The 21116-nt window shown below is 37.5% G+C and overlaps 1 protein-coding gene across 1 annotated transcript; it reads right to left on the reverse strand.

The window, feature by feature from the left end:
• Nucleotides 1–501: 501 nt before the first annotated feature.
• LOC149167655 (uncharacterized) lies at nt 502–1140 on the reverse strand. Its single transcript, XM_089430551.1, has one exon. It carries the CDS (start codon nt 1138–1140, stop codon nt 502–504), a length of 639 nt encoding a protein of 212 aa, XP_089286677.1.
• Between the last annotated feature and the right edge of the window lie 19976 nt (nt 1141–21116).

The following is a 21116-nucleotide window of genomic DNA, read 5'->3' on the forward strand; positions in this document are numbered from 1 at the left end:
TTTTAGATCATTTGGGTTGGTTATAGCTTGATGCATCCCCTGAGCTCTCACCCCTAGGCCTTTTGCTGTTCCCATGCTTCTTCTCTTCATATCCATCTCTGCTTGTTGTCGTGCTATGAATAATGTGTTGATTCTGTTCACCTCCTCTTCCGGTATGTGTTCAATGCCTTTCTTTTTCCATTGTTCTACCATGTTTGGTAGGTCCATTCCTTCTTGTTCCAGAATGTCGCTTGGTTCCATATCCTCGAGTCTCATTTCACTAGTCATCATTTATGAATCCTCTTCCAGTCCTTCTGTTGGTCCCGGAACAAGAGGGAAGTTGTTTACTAGACTAGAAATGGGTTCTTATGTCCCTGATGTGGTTTTGGTCTAATTTTCTCGCAATGGCTCCCGCTCTTGAGTGGTGTCCTCTGGTTCCGTCTCTGATTCCAACACCTCAAAAGCATTGCCTGTGCTTCTGAAGGAGGTACTTGCTTTATTTTGTTGTCTTTTGTTTGCTCGCTATCTAGCATGAGGTCGAATAAAAGCCTCCTTATTCTTACCCCCTGTGTTTTCCTTGGGTTTCTCCATCGTTTTGTTCATTGGGCATTCTCTGATCAGATGTCCATGTTCATGACATTTCCTGCAACGAAATGGGATTTGCTCATAGTCTATGGCTTGAAAATACCCTTCATCTCTGTATTCCAACCATAGACCCTCATGCAGAGCTCCCGAAACATCCATCTCGACACAGATCCTAGCACAGGAGGTGTATCTCTTCTGTAATGTTGCCTCTGAGGCTTTGATGAAGGTTCCTAACTTGTTTCCTATTTGTTCAAGTGTTGCATGTCCCCAGTAGTCAATGGGTAGAGAAAATAGGCGAATCCAAACCGGTACTTGTTTGAAGGTTTCTTGTTCTGGTGTGAAGTTGGGCTTCCAAGGTCTCATGTACAGACCTGCTGAGGCGAAGAAATATGGGCCTCCATCAAAGATGTGATCCTTGTCATCCAGATTGGTGAATACCACTGTGAAGAAGCCTTTGGCTCCTAGGTGGAGTCTTACATCTCCTCTGGGTTTCCATTGTTGCTTGATCCACAAGCACAGAGCTCGTTCTGTTGGCCAGAAACCCATAAACTTGCAGATCACTGCATGTTCTGCCATGTGTTCTCTGTACGCCTCTAGTTCTGGGTCAGAGATTATTACCCTTAGGGTTTCAATTGCTTTAGGCTTGCACGGTCCCTGGGTCTCTTTCTTTCTAGCTTCCGTATATGTTCCTTCCTATCCTGCCTTAACTTGGTTTGAATCCTTCTTTTTCCCTGATTGTTCATCCTCAAGCTCCTTTTCTTGTGATTTCTGTTTTGGGGTATGGTTTTCCTTGTCTCTGTCAGCTCTATTGTCGCCTCTAATGATTTCTTTTCGTTTCTGGGTATCTTTGCCCTCGCTGTTTAGCTTTCCTTTATTTTTTGTATCCTCTGTTGAAAATGCAACAAGATGATGGAGCTTAGTGGAAAGGAGTCGCCTTCACTAAGTGGGCCCGTAGGCTATTTTTGGCGCAAAGTCTATTTTTAGACTATGTCTATTTTTAAACATATGGATCATGGTCTATGAGTTGCAGGATGATATTTGTGGATGATTGGTCATGTTGGTAAAAATAGATGGACTTCTATTTTTAGACATATGGGCGGAGTCTATTTTTAGACTGCCAGGCTAAAAATAGAACAGTCGAATATTATTAGCTCTTAATAATATTCAAACTATAAACATTATCTTATCCTCTTGGAGCACTTCAGTTCGAGCTACGGATGTGGCACATGCAACTGCCAGAAGGAAATACGCTTTTCTTATGGGTCAGTTGAGCTATTGCATGATGGACTTCAGTTAGAACTCAAGTGATTGAGTTTGGTGGAGTTGATTGAGGAGTTGATGGAGTTGTGTTCAGTTTGACTTGGTACAACTAGTTGTATTTATTCTAACTGCAGACTACACTAGTGATGAGTGATGTGAATTAATTATTAATTAATTCACTAATTATTAACTCATAAAGCAACTAAAGAATACATCAGTTAACTTAGTGCATGGACAGTTCAGTGGAGACAAGTGTTAGAGGTGAGTGAAGGGGCAAGACAGCTGTCAGTTGTGACTATAGTTGTGCATGAGATTTGCACAATCAGTGTATTGAGTATTGCCAATGAGGATTGTGTGGTTCAGCCAAGGGAAATATGAGTTTGGATCAGCCATTCTCATCTATTCTCATGCAGGATTGCGCAATGGAGGCAGGCAAGCAGCGGAGAAGATTTGAACTTGTGATTGATTCAAATATGAGCTAGTTTGTGTGTAACAGGTGGAGATAGTACTGAGTACTTGTGAGGAGTATTGTACTATGTATTGTTACATGTTCTCAATCATTATAATATACAGATAGTGTGGGGTTTTCAGCTGTATGCTTTCCCCGGGTTACATATTGTGTTAATGTGCGCATGAGATTGATGTTTCATTGTTTTTAATTCTGCAAAATTGATGATCAACGTAGAGGAGGTTATGTATTATGCATGTATTCCGCGATAGTGTAAAATCGGGATAATCTCTGTGAATAAGTGTCATATTATTCAAAATTTCTACATGGTATCAAAGCAGAGTTGATCATCAGATCTATTATTCAGAAAGTGTTTACATGTTATTTCTTCAGGCAGAGTCTGTAGTCGGGCCAAGTAGCCTCTGGATTCATCCTTCCTTTGGAAGGTGAGATATCGGGTAAAAGCCCATACAGTCAATCTCTGTACGAGAAATACTTTGTTCTCATGAATTTTAGATCAAAAGCGGTTGAGTTTTGAGCTGGTGGAATTCGAATTTGCAGCAGTGTTTTCTTGGTGTCAAAGTTGAAATGTTTTTCAACGGATTGCGATTGGAGTATGCTCTTGAGGGCAGCTCGAATTATATTGCATGGAAAGACAGGATGGAGGTGGTGTTAGATGACAATGGGTTGAAGGAGTTCATAGAGGCTGAGGTCCCAAAGCCTACTGATGCTGCTCACGTTGAGGTTTGGAAAAAGAAGACAACAAAGTGTCAAAGGATTCTGTTGGAGGGCGGAAGGATCACATTGTATCTAGCCTGCATGGAAAGGCTTCTCCATACTTGATGCGGAAAGCATTGACATATTTATTCCAAAGCGAGAGAAACCAGAGGAAGTTGGCGCTCAAGGATAAACTCAGAAACATTAAGTGTGAGAATGGAGACAGTATGCCCAGGTAACTCACGAAGTTCACCCAATGCCGGGATGAGCTGGGAAGTGTGGGGGTGACTGTCGATGATGAGGACTTGGTGAGCTTGGCTCTTCTTGGTCTTCTGAAGAGTTGGCATTCCTATTAGGACTCTGTCAATGGTCGGGAGAAATTGCCAGGATGGGAGAGACTTTGGTCGGATCTTGTGCAAGAGGAGATCAGACGGAGCATCAGAGATAGTTCTTCATCCATGCATGATGAGGAGAATTGTGCCTTAGCGAGTAAGGTGAAGAAGGGGAAGGAGAAGGGTTCTCTTTCCGAATCCAGTTCTTCCAATGATGCGAAGAAGGTTGACAAATCGAAAGTGCGATGCTTTCGTTGTCATGAGGTGGGCCATTATGTTGCAAATTGTCCACGGAGGAAATCCAAGAAGGGATTCTGGGAAGGATCTGAAGGTGAGGCACTTGCTTCACAGTTTGATTTGGATTTCACACTATTCGCATGCATGGTTTCATCCATGGTGGGAAGTGGTTGGTTTCTTGACAGTGGAGCTTCTTTCCACATGACCGGTGACAAAAGTTTGTTTAGTACTTTGGAGGAGAAAGATCTCCAGATACTCATAGCGATGGGTAATGATGAGAAGTATAGTGTCTCAGGTGTAGGCACGATTATTTTTCAGAGGGAGCATGGAGCTCGCCTTACCTTGACCTATGTCAAGTATGTACCAGGACTGAAGAGAAACTTGGTGTCAATCGCGATGCTGGAAGACAGAGGCTATGATGTAGTCTTCAGTAAGGGAAAGGTTTTCCTTAGACACATCATCACTAGACAGGTGAAGTAGATTGGTTCACAGGTCAAGAACCTATATGCTCTTGAGGTTCAAGATGCATGTAAAGCCTTGAGCAACGAGGCAAATGATAGAGACTTGGTGGTTGAGAGGGAGTGTATATTACCTCTCAACATGCAGAGCCAGAAGAAGTCTCAGACGATTGTGGAGGAGCCACGATTGGTGCAGCAACTTCAGGAGGTTGTGGAGCAGCCACAACAAGGGAAGCTGAGAGGAGATCGAGTAGAGACATCTACTCATGCAGAGACCTCCAGTAGGGGGGAACTTCGAGCCAGGTGGGCTGAGGGATCGCATGCAGCCATACCTCCAGGTAGGAGGTGGGGTGATGTGGATTGATCGTCCCAAGGAGGAGGGGCAGGATCCTTGAGGTACCCAACCTCTTGGATGTGACCTTGCTACGGGAGCCCCGATGTGGAGTAGCAGGAAATGACTGATTGGGTAGAGACAGATGCAGATGGAGCGGAAGAGAGAGCTACAGTGTAGGGAATCCCAGGACAATGCATAGCTAGCAGGCTGCAGCAATGCGAGAGGCACACGTGTTTTGCACAGTGCTAGGTGGCACAGAGAGGTGTGCAATGGTGCGATATGCATGGAGATGTTGCAGTAGCACAGATGTAAGAGAGGGAGCACTTGTCAGCAGCAGGTAGAGCTTCAGCATCAGAGTATGTTCCTTGCCCAACAGAGTGGTCAGTTGGGAGTGTTTTTGTTCCAAGTGTTGTTGGAGCAAGTGGACCGGGCAAATGTGTTGCATGCAGAACATTCCAGAGTTGCAGGATAGGGGTTGCAGATAATCCATATCTTGTTGAGAGGGAGTGCTGAAAATGAAACAAGATGATGGAGCTTAGTGGAAAGGAGTCGCCTTCACTAAGTGGGCCCGTAGGCTATTTTTGGCGCAAAGTCTATTTTTAGACATATGGATTATGGTATATGAGTTTCAGGATGCTATTTGTGGATGATTGGTCATGTTGGTAAAAATAGATGGACTTATATTTTTAGACATATAGGCGGAGTATATTTTTAGACTGCCGGGCTAAAAATAGAATAGTCGAATACTATTAGCTCTTAATAATATTCGGACTATAAACATTATCTTATCATCTTGGAGCACTTCAGTTCGAGCTACGGATGTGGCACATGCAACTGCCAGAAGGAAATACTCTTTTCTTATGGGTCAGTTGAGCTATTGCATGATGGACTTCAGTTAGAACGCAAGTGATTAAGTTTGGTGGAGTTGATTGAGGAGTTGATGGAGTTGTGTTCAGTTTGACTTGGTTGAACTAGTTGTATTTAGTCTAACTGCAGAATACACTAGTGATGAGTGATGTGAATTAATTATTAATTAATTCACTAATTATTAACTCATAAAGAAACTAAAGAATACATCAGTTAACTCAGTGCATGGACAGTTCAATGGAGACAAGTGTTAGAGGTGAGTGAAAGGGCAAGACAGCTGTCAGTTGTGACTATAGTTGTGCATGAGATTTGCACAATCAGTGGATTGAGTATTGCCAATGAGGATTGCGTGGTTCAGCCAAGGGAAATATGAGTTTGGATCAGCCATTCTCATCTATTCTCATGCAGGATTGCGCAGTGGAGGCAGGCAAGCAGCGGAGGAGATTTGAACCTGTGATTGATTCAGATCTGAGCTAGTTTGTGTGTAACAGGTGGAGATAGTACTGAGTACTTGTGAGGAGTATTGTACTATGTATTGTTACATGTTCTCAATCATTATAATATATAGATAGTGTGGGGTTTTCAACTGTATGCTTTCCCCGGGTTACATACTGTGTTAATGTGCGCATGCGATTGATGTTTCATTGTTTTTAATTCCGCAAAATTCATGATCAACGTAGAGGAGGTTATGTATTATGAATGTATTCCGAAATAGTGTATAATCGGGATAATCTCTGTGAATAAGTGTCATATTATTCAAAATTTCTACATCCTCCTTTCCTGTCTTCTCAGAACTTGAGATTTGCACCCCGTCCAGTGCAATTTTACCCTTATGCATCATTGCATGTTTATAAGATGGGGTCCCTTTGGACCCTGCATTTTTCATCTGTAGGGTCAGAACCTGCCCTCTTCTGTGAAACTCTGCCGCTCTGGCACTGTCTTCCTCCAGAATTGGTACTCTTACTACAGTTTGAACATGTATTCTTCAAACCCTAGCCGCCACCCTGGAGCAAACTCTTCTTTAATGGAATTCCTTTCCAAGCCCTAAATCTATTATATAACTTAAATTTATGATTTAAAATAAATATATTAAGAAAATTTATCTAAAAAAGAATACTTAAAGAAAATTAAATATCTATTAAATTATTTGCATTTTTTTATTACTAGAGGAATGGACAATTGTGTCAGTTTCCTATTACTATATGGGGTTGATTCCTATGTCTCTTCAGCCAACACACGTAAATCTAGTGAATTTGAACCTCAATATTTTTGTACATAACATTTCATTATCACGGTGACTGTCAATTAAACTATCTGGAAGACTTATTGAATTATTTATATCAATTAAAAAATATTTTTATTAGTTGAATTTGAAATGGAGAGCTCTGCGGAATACAACATTAGGGAACTAGGGTTTCCCTAGCCGCTGAAGATTTTCTTGCAAGCCCGGAGCATGCTCGAGCCCGTTTAGATGGTTCAATCACATGGATTGTTGTGTTGGGTGTTTATTCAAACCCGTAGCTTCTCTTGTTTCTGATGTTGTCCATGTTTACTTTATGTTGTGTTCACAGTGACATGGAGGAGGAGGTAGCTTTTAGTGCCCTATTGCATGCTCAAAAGCCTTTGGGGACTTCTTCTCCCCTACCCCCAAAACAAAATTGTGAAGAAATTAGTTGAGATTCATGTGGTGGATCTCTCTCCTTTAGATCCATGCAAGAGAGCCTTATCTCTCTCAGAAAAAGTGTTGGTCGACAATTTTATGGGCTTGTGGTCGAATCTAAAAGCTGTTGAAACCTAGATCGTAGAACAATGGGCTTGCAAGCTTCAAAGGCAAGTAATTTTCTTTATAGTTGGAAGGGGTTTCTTTTTCTTTTTGTTTCTCAATAAAATTGAAAGAGAATTGATTTTTAGATTAGGTCTGTATTTCATGGGGTCTAGGGGCCTCTTTATTACTCCATGGGCTCTTTATTTAAATCCAGTTTTGTGATCACTATTGTGTCGGTGTGGGTTCAGCTGCCACACCTCCCTCTTCATCTTTGGGGGTTTGATGCACTAAAAGACATTGGAAACAAGTTGGGTTGTTATCTGGATAAAGTAGAACCAAAAGAGGTCAGGTTTCTTGTGCTTGCATCTGTGTTGAGGTAAACCTCAACGAAGGTTTATCAGAGGCCCTAAAGATAAATCTTGGAGAATGGAGCCATATCCAATCAGATTATGAGAAAATTCCTTTCAAATGTGTCGTCTGTCATTCTTACGGGCACTTTGCCAAAAACTGCCCCCAACGAAAAAAAATATGAGCAGACTCAAGCCCATGTTTCTAAAGAGATGATTTTCCAACCAACACAAAAGTGAAGAAGGAATCAACAAAACAAGGTTTCAAACCCAAAGAAATATGTTGTAGCAGATCCAATCCCAAAACCTTCCTTCAATAAAAAAACTATTTTGAGGCTCTTTAAGATCTTGAACAAGAATATGGCCCCCCTATGAAGGAATCCCCAAATGACGATCATGGAAATACATAAGTGATGGTGGAAAAGGAAGTGCAAGCCCCTTAATAGGTCAACCCACCTAGTGCAAACCCATATTTTGTAAAAAATGCATTGGGAGTTTACTCCCTCCACTCTTGCAAAGATGAAGCAGTCTACCCCAAAATTCTACAAGTAAGTTATGACAATTAGAGCAACTCATGCAAAATCATGCATGAGAAACAACATTGGAAAATCCTTCTTCTCAAATGCAATGTATCCCCTGTTGGAAATGTAACTAGTTTCAGTCTTCATAATTGTTGTTGTAGTCATTTCAATATGTATCTTATGTGAAAAAAAAAATATTAATACTATAAAACATGGGTTTCATGCTCCTTATTGATGGTCTTCTAGGTAAAAGCATGTTCTTCATGCTTATAGGGTTTGTTAGGTCATAGGATATATTGTCATGAGCCAAGAGAGTCAACATCATGTTTCTAAGATGCTTCTGGGCAAAATATATCTTGTAAAATATTTATTTTGAGTCTAGAAAGTCTTGGAAACCTCCAAAGTACAAGTCGGTCCTGGAAACTTCAAGTCGGCCTAAAGGAGGGAACTCAACCCCTTAGAAAGGCTATATAAAGGAGCAGTTCAACCTCATTTGACATACACTCACTCACAAGTTCGATCTCAAGAGGAGAAGTTCGATCTAAGGCTAGAAGAAGTAAGGAAGAATGAGTGAAGGTTTAGAAGGCAAGAGGAATCCAAAAAGACTTGGTTTTGGGCTCTTTCTCTCTCACACGTGCGAAGTTCTAGGCTTTTGCAGCTACCAAAGGAGGTCAAAGTCGCAGGTCTGAGTTGCAATGAGACGAAGTGCAATATTAAGTTGTTGGGAAAAGGAATATTTTGTCTTGACTTCATTGACTTGGGGACAATTTTGTCTTTCTCAAGGAAGGACTCCTAAAGAAGATGGATTAGGGTTTCTACAAAGACTACAAGGCTGAAGTTGTAGGACCAAGATTGAAGGATGAAATTGCAGGGTCAAAGTTGCAGCTAGAAGCTTGTTGATGCATGATTAAGTTGTGATAATCTAGAGGGATGACTTGGTACTTGGAGGATAACTTGGTCTAGAATTTGGGTCTTTTTTGTCTCATTTGAAGCAGATTTTATAAGAAGAGGACTTTTCTGGCTTTTCCCCTTTGAGGGGTTTTTCCCTAGATTGGAGCCTAACTTATGTGTCCACTGTATTTATTATTTTCTTTTGATATTTGTTTGATGAAGAAAAAATAATAAAGAAACACGAGAAGAATAATAAAGGTCACAAACAAGTATTAAGGATAACGAAAATCAGAATTAATAGCTGCCACATTGCATTTTCCAACATGGTTTTAGAGCTAAGGTAAACAAGAAGGCAGTTGGAAGGATCATCTTGTGGACATAAGTAGAGTTTTCTAAATCATTTTCAAAAGGGAACCAGGAAAGAATAAGAATACCTATTAGAAGAGAACCACATCAAGCTCCCATCAAAGGAGGACTTGCACGAAAGTTATTGTTTTCTCCTAAACAAAGGATCTATTTAAAGGCTCATCGGAAGACCTTACTAAAGGAATCATCAAAGGAATTATCATTTTGAAAGCCATCATTGAAGTCTCTTTGAAGATATTGAAAACCTTAAGATAGTTGGAGACATCTTTAGAAAAGGGAAGACTCTCGGTCATTAAGTAATTATCATATTGTTACTCTATGTCTGAATCAAATTTCCTAGCATGGAAGAAAAGGATTGACCTGACACTTACAAAACATGAGGTGATGGAATATGTTACTGGTGAAATTACTGAACCTAGCAAAGACAAGACTCAGGAACTAGCAAAATACAAGAAAGGAGAAGTGAGGGCACAAAGGATCATAGTTGAATCCATTAAGGATCCTCTTGTTCCATTTGTTGAAAATTTGAAAACTTCTAAGGCTATGTATTACAAAGGATGAAGACATGGAATCCTTTCTAATGAAGATCTCTCAATTAAGAGATCACTTGCAGGGGCTTGGAGAGATAATTTCTGATTCATAAATGACCATCTGTGTATTGAATGTCTTGCCACAAGAATTGAGCATCTTTGCAACAAGTATCTACTCCAAGAAAGATTTAACTCCTTTTGATGAGTTGTGGGCACAATGCATCTTCGAATAAACAAGGATCAAGGCAAAGTATGAAATTGGATCAAAGGAACAGTCTCAAGCCTTTATTGTTGGAGTCAAGAAAGGAAAGTTTGGGAAGTCCAAGAAGAAATATATGTCCAGGGTTCAATGCTTTAAGTGCAATAAATATGGACACTTAAAGAGGCACTATCCAGGCCAATAAAACAATAAAAAAAGGAAAGAATTGAGGCTCACATAGCTAAAGAAATCAAAGAACCTAAGAAGAATCTGAATAAGAATACGTGAAATATATTTACTATTGAAGAAGGCACTTTTTCTGCGATGTTCTTTATGAAAACTAGTCTCTCCTTTAGAACAATATGCATTGTTTCTTACTCTAGAAGAATATTGATTTTGTATAACATCATACAGAGAAGCATATTTAGAGTTTACTTGGTTAGGTTGCCTTGTAGAAATCATCTAGCCTTTAAAGATATAATAGATATACCATTTTGCATATTGTTTTATCTAACATTATGTTGGAGGTAGTCATCTTGCTAAGGTGGATCATCATGATCCTGTAAGAACCATCATTTTGGAAGGTTCTTGAAAGAAGCATTATGACAAGGTTAGTGTATACTCCATATAGTATGGAAACAATACTCACGGATGAATAAATGTAATGGGTCAAGTTGAAGGCTCGTTTTAGGGCATATGGCTAGATGATTTAATGAAAACATATTGGAAGCAAAATTTGGATAGTATTCATATGTACAAAATCTTGCAAAATAAATTTGGTCATAAGATATGTTATATATGGTTATATGATGATTAAAAGAAGAATTTGAGTTACTCAAGAATTAAAATACAGAATTAAGACTTTCTCTAGAATATGTAAGAATAATGATTAACGTCCAGTATAATCTTCGGAAGAAAATTTTTAACTTCGTAAAAAAGTTCGATCCTTGGGCACTCTAATGCATGAAGGAAGATTTGAGCAGAGATGGATCATAAGGATGTTGATTTCTAGACGAGAATGTCATAAAAAAGAGTTAAGTCTATTTTTAATTATTGTTGGTTATCTAGTTAACATGTTATTTTGCAACTATAAAGTCAAGATATTCTCATCTTGGGATTGAAAGGTAGTAGTGAAAGAAGATAACCTGAAGGTTAATAACGGAGATCACTTTTATGCAGAAGTTATGATCAGCTTGAAGTTTGGAAAGTCTCAATATAATGCCTTCATCTATAATGACAAGATGAAAGTGATGAGCAAGACAAATGACCTGGATCATGTCACAAGATTGAAGAGTAAAGATGGCTCCATGTTACCTCGGAAGGAAGCAATCTCAATACAAGATATGTGAAGAAAATAGGGAGCCATGTAGCTATGAAGAGAAAATTAATTGATACTCTTATAAAAGACAAGTTATAAGGCTTGTGGTGTTGACTTCCAAAATTGAAAAGAAATTTGAAATATCCTCTAGATTTGAGATGGAGTAAAAGAGTCTCCTTGAATAGGATCAAGGATCTATTCCCTAATCAAAAGGGAATAGGGATATCCTCTCTAGATGAAAGGGATTGATGTTGAACATCACATGTGCATTCTCTTATTCATGTGTCATACATTTGACTAGGACGAATAGACGTAAGAGTAAGTAAAGGCCATGAAGAAAGAATGACAGAGGATTGGATAAGCATTTGTGGTTTCCTTGAGGATAAAACATCTAAGAAAGTAAAGGTACCAACACTCTTTGAGGATGGGGTAGGTATCCAAGATAAGAGTGGCCGAAGATGATCGCTATTCTTTGAGGATTCAAGAATGGAAATCCAAGATAATAATAGTCCTAAAAGGACATACCTTGTGAACATTTGGATGGGGTATGTGCCTTGTAGAGGTAGTCTAGTATCATAGGTAAAGCCTCCTAGCATAATGCTCTTGAATGAATATGAGTTTGTCTTGTTAAGCCTCAAGAAAAGTTCTGGTCATAATGATGATGGTTACAATTTGGCTTATCAATCTGACTCTTCTTATGAGAGCTCTTCATTTTGAGAATGATAGTGTTCAAGTTGTACAATTATGAATAACTCCCTAGTTAAGAGGGAGTGTTGGAAATGTCACTAGTTTTGTTCTTCATAATTGTTGTTGTACTCATTTCAATATGTATCTTATGTAACAAACAAAATAAGAAAAGAAAAGGGTATTATTATAAAGCATGGGTTTCATGCTCCTTATTGGTGGTCTTCTAGGTAAAATCATGTTCATGCTTCTAAGGTTTGTTAGGTCATAATATATATTGTCATGAGTCAAGAGAGTCAACATCATGTTTATAGGACCCTTTCGGACAAAATGTATCTTGTAAAAGAATTTATTTTTAGTATAGAAAGTCTTGGAAACCTCCAAAAGTACAATTTGTCCCTGAAGCTTCAAGTCGACCTAAAGGAGGGAGCTCAACCCCTTGGAAAGGCTATATAAAGGAGCATTTCGACCTCATTTGACATACACTCACTCACAAGTTTGATCTCAAGAGGAGAAGTTCAATCTAAGGCTAGTAGAAGCAAGGAAGAAGAAGCGAAGATCTAGAAAGGAAGAGGAATTTGAGAATACTTGGTTTTGGTCTCTTTCTTTCTCACACGTGTGTAGTTCTAGGGTTTTTGTAGCTACAAAAGGATGCCGAAATTTCAGGTTTGAAATGTAGTAGGACGAAGTGCAGTATTAAGTTGTTGGGAGAAGGAATATTTTGTCTTGAATTCATTGACTTGGGGAGGATTTTTATCGCTCAAGTAAAGACTCCTGAAAAATTTGGACTAGGGTTTCTACAATAACTACAAGGATAAAGTTGAGGGATGAAATTACAGGGTCAAAGTTGCAACTAGAAGCTTGTTGTGTAGGATTAAGTTGTGATAATCTAGAGGGCTAACTTGGTACTTGGAGGAGGAATTGGTCTAGGGTTTGGCTCTTTGTTGTCTTATTTGAAGCAAATTCTATAAGAAGAGAAGAGTTTTCTGTGTTTTCCCCTTGGAGGGGTTTTTCCCTGGCTTGGATCTAACTTTTGTGTCCACTGTATTTATTATTTTTCTCTTGATATTTTTTTGATGAATAAGAACTAATAAAGAAACACAAGAAGAATAATAAATTTCACAAACAAGTATTAAAGGTAACGAATATCATAATTAATAGCTACCACATTCCATTTCCCAACAACCCCCTCTCACAAGAGGCATGAGATCCAATAAAGAAAAGTGAGAACATGAAATAGATTGTAACTTGGCTTCAAGTTCCCAACTCCATGTCGATTCTCTACTCCAAAAGCCCCACAAATAGCTTAATGTATTGTTTCTACATTCTCTTATGCTGACACTACATAAAAATCTACTATTGTAAACGTGTAGAAGGTCTCAGTTGTAGTACATGCAGAAAAATATTGGGATCTGTCTCCCATGAATTTAGTCATTATCTCAATGGAAGATCCCATAGCAAAATGGCTATGTATTGAATCTTAGGTACTTGTTGAGACCAGGCACATATTTAATAAAATCACTTCTCATTTGTGTCTTATATATATATATATATATATATATATACACACATTATTTTTTTCCCCTTAGAAAAATCTGGGCAGATCAATCCTGAAGGGAATCTTTTAAAGCCCGTCGGCCAGAATAGCAGGGCCTAACCCCAAGGGCGTCGAGGAGAATTGACTTTGTGACCTCCCGATTGGCGAGGTACTTAACAATGGGGACTCGACCAGTTGAGCTAATCCTTGGTGCTTATATATATATATATATATATATATATATATATATATATATATATATATATATATATATATATATATATATATATATATATATATATATCATATATATATATATATATGATTTGTAAGAAAATAGTATTGTATTGCAAGTGGTGTTTTGGAAATAATATAACATTGATTATATCATTAGTTATTTATTATTTTTATCTCTTTTGATTAGAAGGATGTAGAACGTTATTCAATTTTTTGTAATATAATAAAGTAAAATATCTAACAAATTTCATTGTGTCGAGAGGTGTTGTCTAGTTTAGTATGGAAGAGACATTATAATGTTATGTCCTCTTATGTTATGCAAACATTTTGACTCATTCAAATTATATAAAATTAAAATTAAAATAAAATAAAATAATAAAATTATTAATTATAATTATTAATTTTATTTATTAATTACTAGTAATTAAACCAACCTAGATCCATCTTAACTTTGAATCTGCCAAGTGCCCAGAAGGATCAAATCTCTTAAGGTGCAAACCTCTTTTAGAGTGAAAAGATATTTGATCCCTCTCAGCACTTCGTAGATCCGAAAGAAAGATCAATATATACTAGTTTATCTTCACATTAATGGGAGCAATTGGAGCCTTATTTCTCCATTAGTGGTGATTGCCTCGATAACATCACATTTGCAATAAATAAGGATTTTGGGTAATTACCCTCAGACACATTCTCACCACATTTATTCGAATGATACCAAATATCCAAGACTTTTGGGGAAAGGTCGAGTTAGGTACATGTTGCACATAAATTATACAAACTAATACTTTGGAATCTTAAAAAAACTACACATACTTGAGATGTTTTTTTTTAAACAATAATGAGTATTTTCATATTAGATGAAGCTTTTCCAAGGAGCCATAGAAATGAAAGTTACAACACTTAAAAGAGCAGTTGATCTTTGCCCCTTACAAGAGAGCTTTAAAATTAAGGCGAAGATGCTACAATGTATTCTACATAAAATCATATGCAATCATAAAGACTTGCAGATGAAGATGGCACAAAATTGTCCACCCAAAAAGATAAATAAGTAATACATCATGTAAAAACAAAGTAAATCTCAAGAGTGATTTCCTTATAACTTGAGGCAACTGAATATCTTATATGTGGAATTTGCAGAGAAATCATTAGTCCTTTCTTTACCTGTTTGTTCCTCTCTGTCTTCTTCTTTAGAAACCATCTTATCACTGAGTGGAAAATTTTGTCTTTAATTGATGAGTCATACTTGTTGATAGTGGTGCTCTGGATCTACCTTTCTGAGTTAGAGACTGAAAGGTATATGTGTGCAGAGACATCATTGCTGACTGGGTTGAACTAGGAATGCTTCAAAGGGTATCTCATGGGAAGGTTTTGCCACAAATATACTTGGATTCTGGACATGAAAAACTCTACATACTGGAAGCTAAATTGTTTACTATTTGTGTTGAGGGGTGTACACTTTGGAGAAGTCTGATGAAGTTGAATCTATATATCGCATATTTCTTTCGAGGAGGGGATGGGTGCCCTTGGCCAATGGAGTCAAACAAGGCAGAATCACCATAAGAGAGAAACAACAAAATAGAAAACTCATTCCTATTAGTTATCTGACCCTTTTTTTGTAAGTTTATGAAGAAGATTATCTGGGCGAGCCTTCCCCACAAGTGGACCATTAGTATTTCTATTAATAAAGCAAGTAGTAATGTTATTAACTTCTAAGTTTGATACAAGCAACTTGATAATTCCACCAAAAAGCATCTCTACATCTGCAATCTTTGCAAACAAACCGCATTCATCATACAAATTATCAATAAAATTTAACACTTTACTCACTCACTGGTATATTACAACCTTTCCATATTCATCCCTGAATGTGTCTTCCATGATCCTTGTTGGAAGGACATTTGCACTTTCACAAATAAATATTTTAAAATCTTGTTATGGTTCTACCCGTTTGTTCGTTGCTGTCTTCTTCTTTGAAGACCATCTTGTCATTGAGTGGGAAATGTTGTCTTTAATTGTTGAGGCGTACTCTTTGACTATGGTGCTCTAGATTTGCCTTTCTGAGTTTGAAACTAAAAGGTATGTGTGTGTAGAGATACCATTGCTTACTAGGTTGAACTGGGAGTGCTTTAAAGGGGACATGGGAAGTTTTTTCAGCAAAGATACTTGGATTCTGGTCATGTGAAACTTTGCATATTGGAAGCTGAGATGGTTTATTGTTTGTGCTAAGGGGTGCACACTTTGAAGAAGTCTGATGAAGTTGAATATGTGCACCATTATGGAGGGTATTAAATGTTTATTTGATACTTGATTTGGATGGTTCCCTGACTTAACAGAGCACCTTCATTAGCCTTTTTTTGACTATTTGATTTATGTCCCTCAAGACATGATATCCATCTAATCTCTTCAACGCTTTTTTTGTTTCCCCTATTCTCTTCCATATAAAACTTGAATCTTCATCCATAGAGTCATTATTAAAATGTTGAATTGCCCATTTTGAATCCCCTGTTATAATGGCTTCCTTGATGCCATTTATGAAGTGTAGTTGTAATCCCTTCCATATTGCTAATGCCTCTGCAACATTCTTGGTGTTTTGGACTAAACGCTAGACAAAGGTCAAGAAAGTGCTTCCTACAAGATTTTTAATCAGACCTCGTGCTCCTGATGGACTAGGGTTTCCTTTAGAAGCCCCCTAAAAAAAAGAATGAAAGCTCCTTTGTCTCTTTCCTATTTTTCTAAATAATTTTGATTTAGTCTTCAAATTCCTAGGTAAGAAAGCTCGTTGGTCTATATCTACTTGTGTTGCCATTACTTCCATGTTTGAGCCCTTGAAGCCATAAAAAATCCCTTGTGTTGAGGTTCTCCTCCCAATTATATGGTAAACCCACTGAAGACAAGACTTTAAACAAAAGAGATTTTTCTTTTGCAGCATAGAGAGTAGCTAGAAGAAAAATATTGCTAAATATGTCTTTATTTCTTGCCAACCATATTCTCTAGTAGATGTATTTTGGAAGTGCCCTAATTACTATTTTTAGTGTCTCTTTCCCTATTATATTTAAATGAAAGTCTAGATATTAGGTTTGAAACTTGTAGGTTCAATCTTTGGGAATGTCAATGAAGATATGCAACTCTTCAAGAGCTAACTCTGAAGCTTTTTTGTGTAATCACATTCCTTGAATAGATGAGTAATGTTCTCTTTTGAGTTCTGGCATAGTGCACATCTCAAGGGGGCTCTATATTTCTCTTCTAAGGTTTTCAAATGTTAGGTTTTTTCCGTGCACCAACAACTAGCAAAAAACATTAACTTGGGTATTCCATCTTGGTGCCATATTGTATTCCAAATGGTTCTTGTGTGAGCATTTCCATATTTTCTTTTTTATAAATCATAGTAGCTTTTGAAAGAGAAAGCTTTGTGCTCTTTAGTCCATCCTCTTTTGTATTCTATCTACTTTTAAAGAGAGAATCCATATAGGTGAGTCAAATTTAAAATGTTTGTGGAATAACCTGTTCAGAGTTTTGGTTAAACCCAACGTTTCAGACTTCTATGTGAGTCCATCTTCAGGGGAATGCCCATATTCTTGAGAAGATTGGTGTGGAGTAGGGCAAGGAAAAAACAAGGATATATATAATGATAGATGAGGGGGAGTTCTGGAGTCGGCTGGTGGAATATGCCCATATTCTTGAGAAGATTGGTGTGGAGTAGGGCAAGGAAAAAACAAGGATATATGTAATCATAGATGAGGGGGAGTGTAATGACCAATCCAGGGGTCTAGATTAGACTAAATTTAATGTCAACCAAGGTAGGTAAACTTAGATACACGTGTCTACAATCTATAGACCTAAAAGGATCTCATCTACCTAGATAAGTGTCTACTGTGACATGCTACAACACTCTTTTACAAGAGATTGGAATATGTTTCCTTTCACACTTTAAACACTCAGATCATCTAATTTAATTAACTGTTCTAAAAACACAACATGTTACTAGTCTGAGTTTTCAATCCTCTTACAAGGATATCATTCACAAAAACTCTTTCTCTGTAACACACTAAGCATCCTAACAATCAAACTCATGAAAACTAAAGACTCTTTTAAGCATACTAAAACTCAAATGCATGAAAACGGAGTCCACAGAGATACTTCGAAATTCAATGCTCAATTAAATCTTTTACAAGACCTTGTTCAATAATTTAGCAATTGAAGTTTCAAGCTATCACCATGAATCATATAATAACACTTGCAAGAACTTCTAATCGAATTAATTAATTCACAAGCAAAGAAATGGCATCAAACGCTATTTAGATCTGAAGTCTAAATGTTATGAAAATGAAATGAAAGTATACCAGTCCCCACGTAGGGCCCGTCCATGCGTTGATGGTACACTTAGAAAACTTCAGATGATGAAACCGTTAACACATAAAACACTGGAATGATGAAACTCTACCTGTGATTAAAGTCTGGAAATCAATTACATGCAAGAACAGAGTTTTGGAATACGCAATCTTAAGCCTGCTCAAGTCTATTATCCTTCGTTCACTAACATTCCTTAAGGTTTACAATCGAATGTACATACATTATCATGCAGATGTTTCTGCTTTTATAGTCAAAAAGGCGATTTTTGTTTTTTTCTAATCTTAACTGATTTCTAAAACAAAACGAAATCAGTTTAGGTAACTTTGCCTTTTTGTTGCTTTTATGACCAAAAAGGTCGGGTTTGACCAGCATTGACCATGTATCCAGGAGATCCAGATGCGATGCTGAATAGATCTTTCACCATGTATGTACATCCGTGATCACGTCCTTATCTTCTATTCTGATTCTCCTGCCATGCAACGTGTCACAACATAAACCAATTACAAGAAGTCATGACATCCCATAATTTTGTTGAAAATTTCTAATTTTTAACATAAAAATCCACAAATTAAATTTAATGTAAAATAACAATTATGATGCTTAATTGATCAATTTCAATGGACTATAAGGGGTTTATGGGAGAAAATGATAGATGAATGATGGATTTTTAGAAGAAAAGGATGGCAATAAAATAGTACCAACATCTCCCCCAAGCTCAATGATTTAGCATGTCCTCATGCTAATCCTGATGTGCTCCCTTTATATTCTGTTCCTGCTTGTGCCTCTGTCGCTTGTAACAAGACATCTAGTCTTCTGAACTTGGGCATTCTTCTAAACTTGGAACTCATGTTTCAGATTCTTATATTTTTCTTTGAGAGTTTTTTTTCTGAGTGTACCATTTTGTCGCCCATTTGCACATTTCGGTTTGTTCAGTCTTAAGTTCTTTGATTTGCTCCTTCAGTTTCTCATTTTTCTGTTGAGTCTTCTTGCTCTGAGCTCTCAACATTTCATTTTCCTTCTTTATGACCTTCTCTAACATGTTTGCTTCCATCAATTCCTCTTTTAGCTCTTCAATTTGTTTCTCTAACCTTCTTTGTTTCTTGTTTGTAGGTGCTGGCTCTTTCCTTTCTCCCTTGTTACTCTCGATTTCCATTTCTGCTTCCTGTTCTGGCTGTGAATGAGCACTGCTTTCAATGTCCATTGGTGCATTTGCATTTGACTCTGGTTGATCATCTTGTGTTTGGTTCTTTTGTATTCTCCTTGATCTTCTCGTATAAGTAGTGAAGATTTTGTCTTGTTCAATTTTCTTGGCAGTTTATTTCCTCATCCTTCTTGTCCTTACACTACTGCTAGGTGGAGGAACATTGCTTGACTTACGCTCAGGGGTTTCCTCATCAATATCAAGCATAAACTCAGTGCGTTCTTGTTGTTCCTGTTCATCTTCTCCAATTTTAATTTGATTGGCAATCAAAAATTCTTTCCATGTTTTTCCTCTCCTCTACAACTCAAATTCAATTAGAATTTTGATTAACCCAAAATGATACAAACTCTTATCTTCATTACCCTTTTGTTTTTTAATGGTCTTTAACATTTTAGTCAAACTCTGTAAGAGAAAATAGGGCAGACTGATGGTGCATTGGCCTTTTAAGTGCAACAGAAGTTTTATGTGATATAGGTATACTATACTATAACGTCCTTCACATGTAACAAATTTCTGAATAATGTATACCATTTCATCCCATGGGTGAATTAGCCAGCTTCTAGGAACACCCTTTTTCCAGTTGACAGAGGAAACCCTTGACCTAGACATAAACTAAGTCCATGATTTTTCCTTAAATTGTTTGGTTTTGAAATATTTTTCCCCTTCTGGACTGATTCCCAATGTTTGTGCTATGGTATCCTCTGAAATTCTAAAAGAGAAGTTTCCTATTAATGCTTTCTCTCCATTGAATGTGAATGCAAACTGCTTTATCACTTCTTCATTGTTTCCATTGAATTTCTCTAGAAAAGATAACCAGTGTTTTTCCCTTAAAATCGTGGCACAGTCATCATGATATTGTGAACTATCAAATGTTTCAGGCTCTGCTCTATTGGTCAAATCTTTGTTCTAACCCTTTTGTTTATGCTTAACAATTCAATCAGGGTTTTTTCAATGTGTTACCTCTTTTCCTGCGTTCCACTTAGCCGACCTGATAACGCCCTCGATTCTCAGGGTTTCCTTCTTTAATTGCTTGGGCAGCGGTAGAAACTCATGGTAAGCCTGTTTGCTATGCTCTCCCTTTGTAGCGCCTGCTGTCTCGGCCCTCTTTGAAAACCCAGAGTTTGAACACTCACATGGTAACGCACTTTATGAGCTGAGAGTTTTATAAAGTGAAAACTTAACATCCGACCTTCACCCAATTGCTATAATGATAATGCAGAGTTGAAGGCGCATTCACATCATAAAGACAGAGGAGCGGTACTGATTTACATAGGTACAATCATGAGAACACCATATAAATATAAAGAGTGATGTAGTGATGATAACAGATATATGTTTCATGAGCCGACTTGGGTCAAAAGACTATTTTATAACTCCCACATTCAAAATGAACGAAATCATTTAACACTTGTCTTTCCAATGATTTACCACTTGTCTTTCCAATGGAACGACTTATCCACTACGTGTTGGTACTTGGCCGATTGAAAAATGATGGATCGATGACAAGGTTTGATGGCCGATTTAAAAATGAGGACTTGATGACAAGGTTTGAAGAGTGGTGTAGGAAAAGGTTTGAAAATCGTAGTAGGAATATGGCAATAGGTTAAAGTATGATGGGAAATGATAGCAGAGTGATAGCAGAATTGAGTAGTTAGGAATCTTACAAGGGTGATGGGTATAGGGGTTTTTGAAATTGATAACAAGCAATCATAATAATCATTTTTAACACTAAAATAATTCAAGAGTTTTAAATGTTAAAAATAAAAATTTCACCAATACATTACACTTGTTGGTTGACAATGGCTGATTTGGCGTGCACAGGTAGGACTGATCTTCACTGTCCAAAACAGGTCCCTTTGAAATGAAATTGAATATAACAGGTCCCTTTAAAATATGAAGAACTCTAAAGAACTATGTTTGTGCAGCTTCTTTTATCCTTGTTGTTGATGTAGC

Source organism: Pinus tabuliformis, chromosome 5_1 (genome assembly GCF_031772625.1).
Source record: "Pinus tabuliformis cultivar Carrire ecotype Pingquan chromosome 5_1, CPIR1, whole genome shotgun sequence".
In the NCBI taxonomy this organism is placed as follows: domain Eukaryota; kingdom Viridiplantae; phylum Streptophyta; class Pinopsida; order Pinales; family Pinaceae; genus Pinus; species Pinus tabuliformis.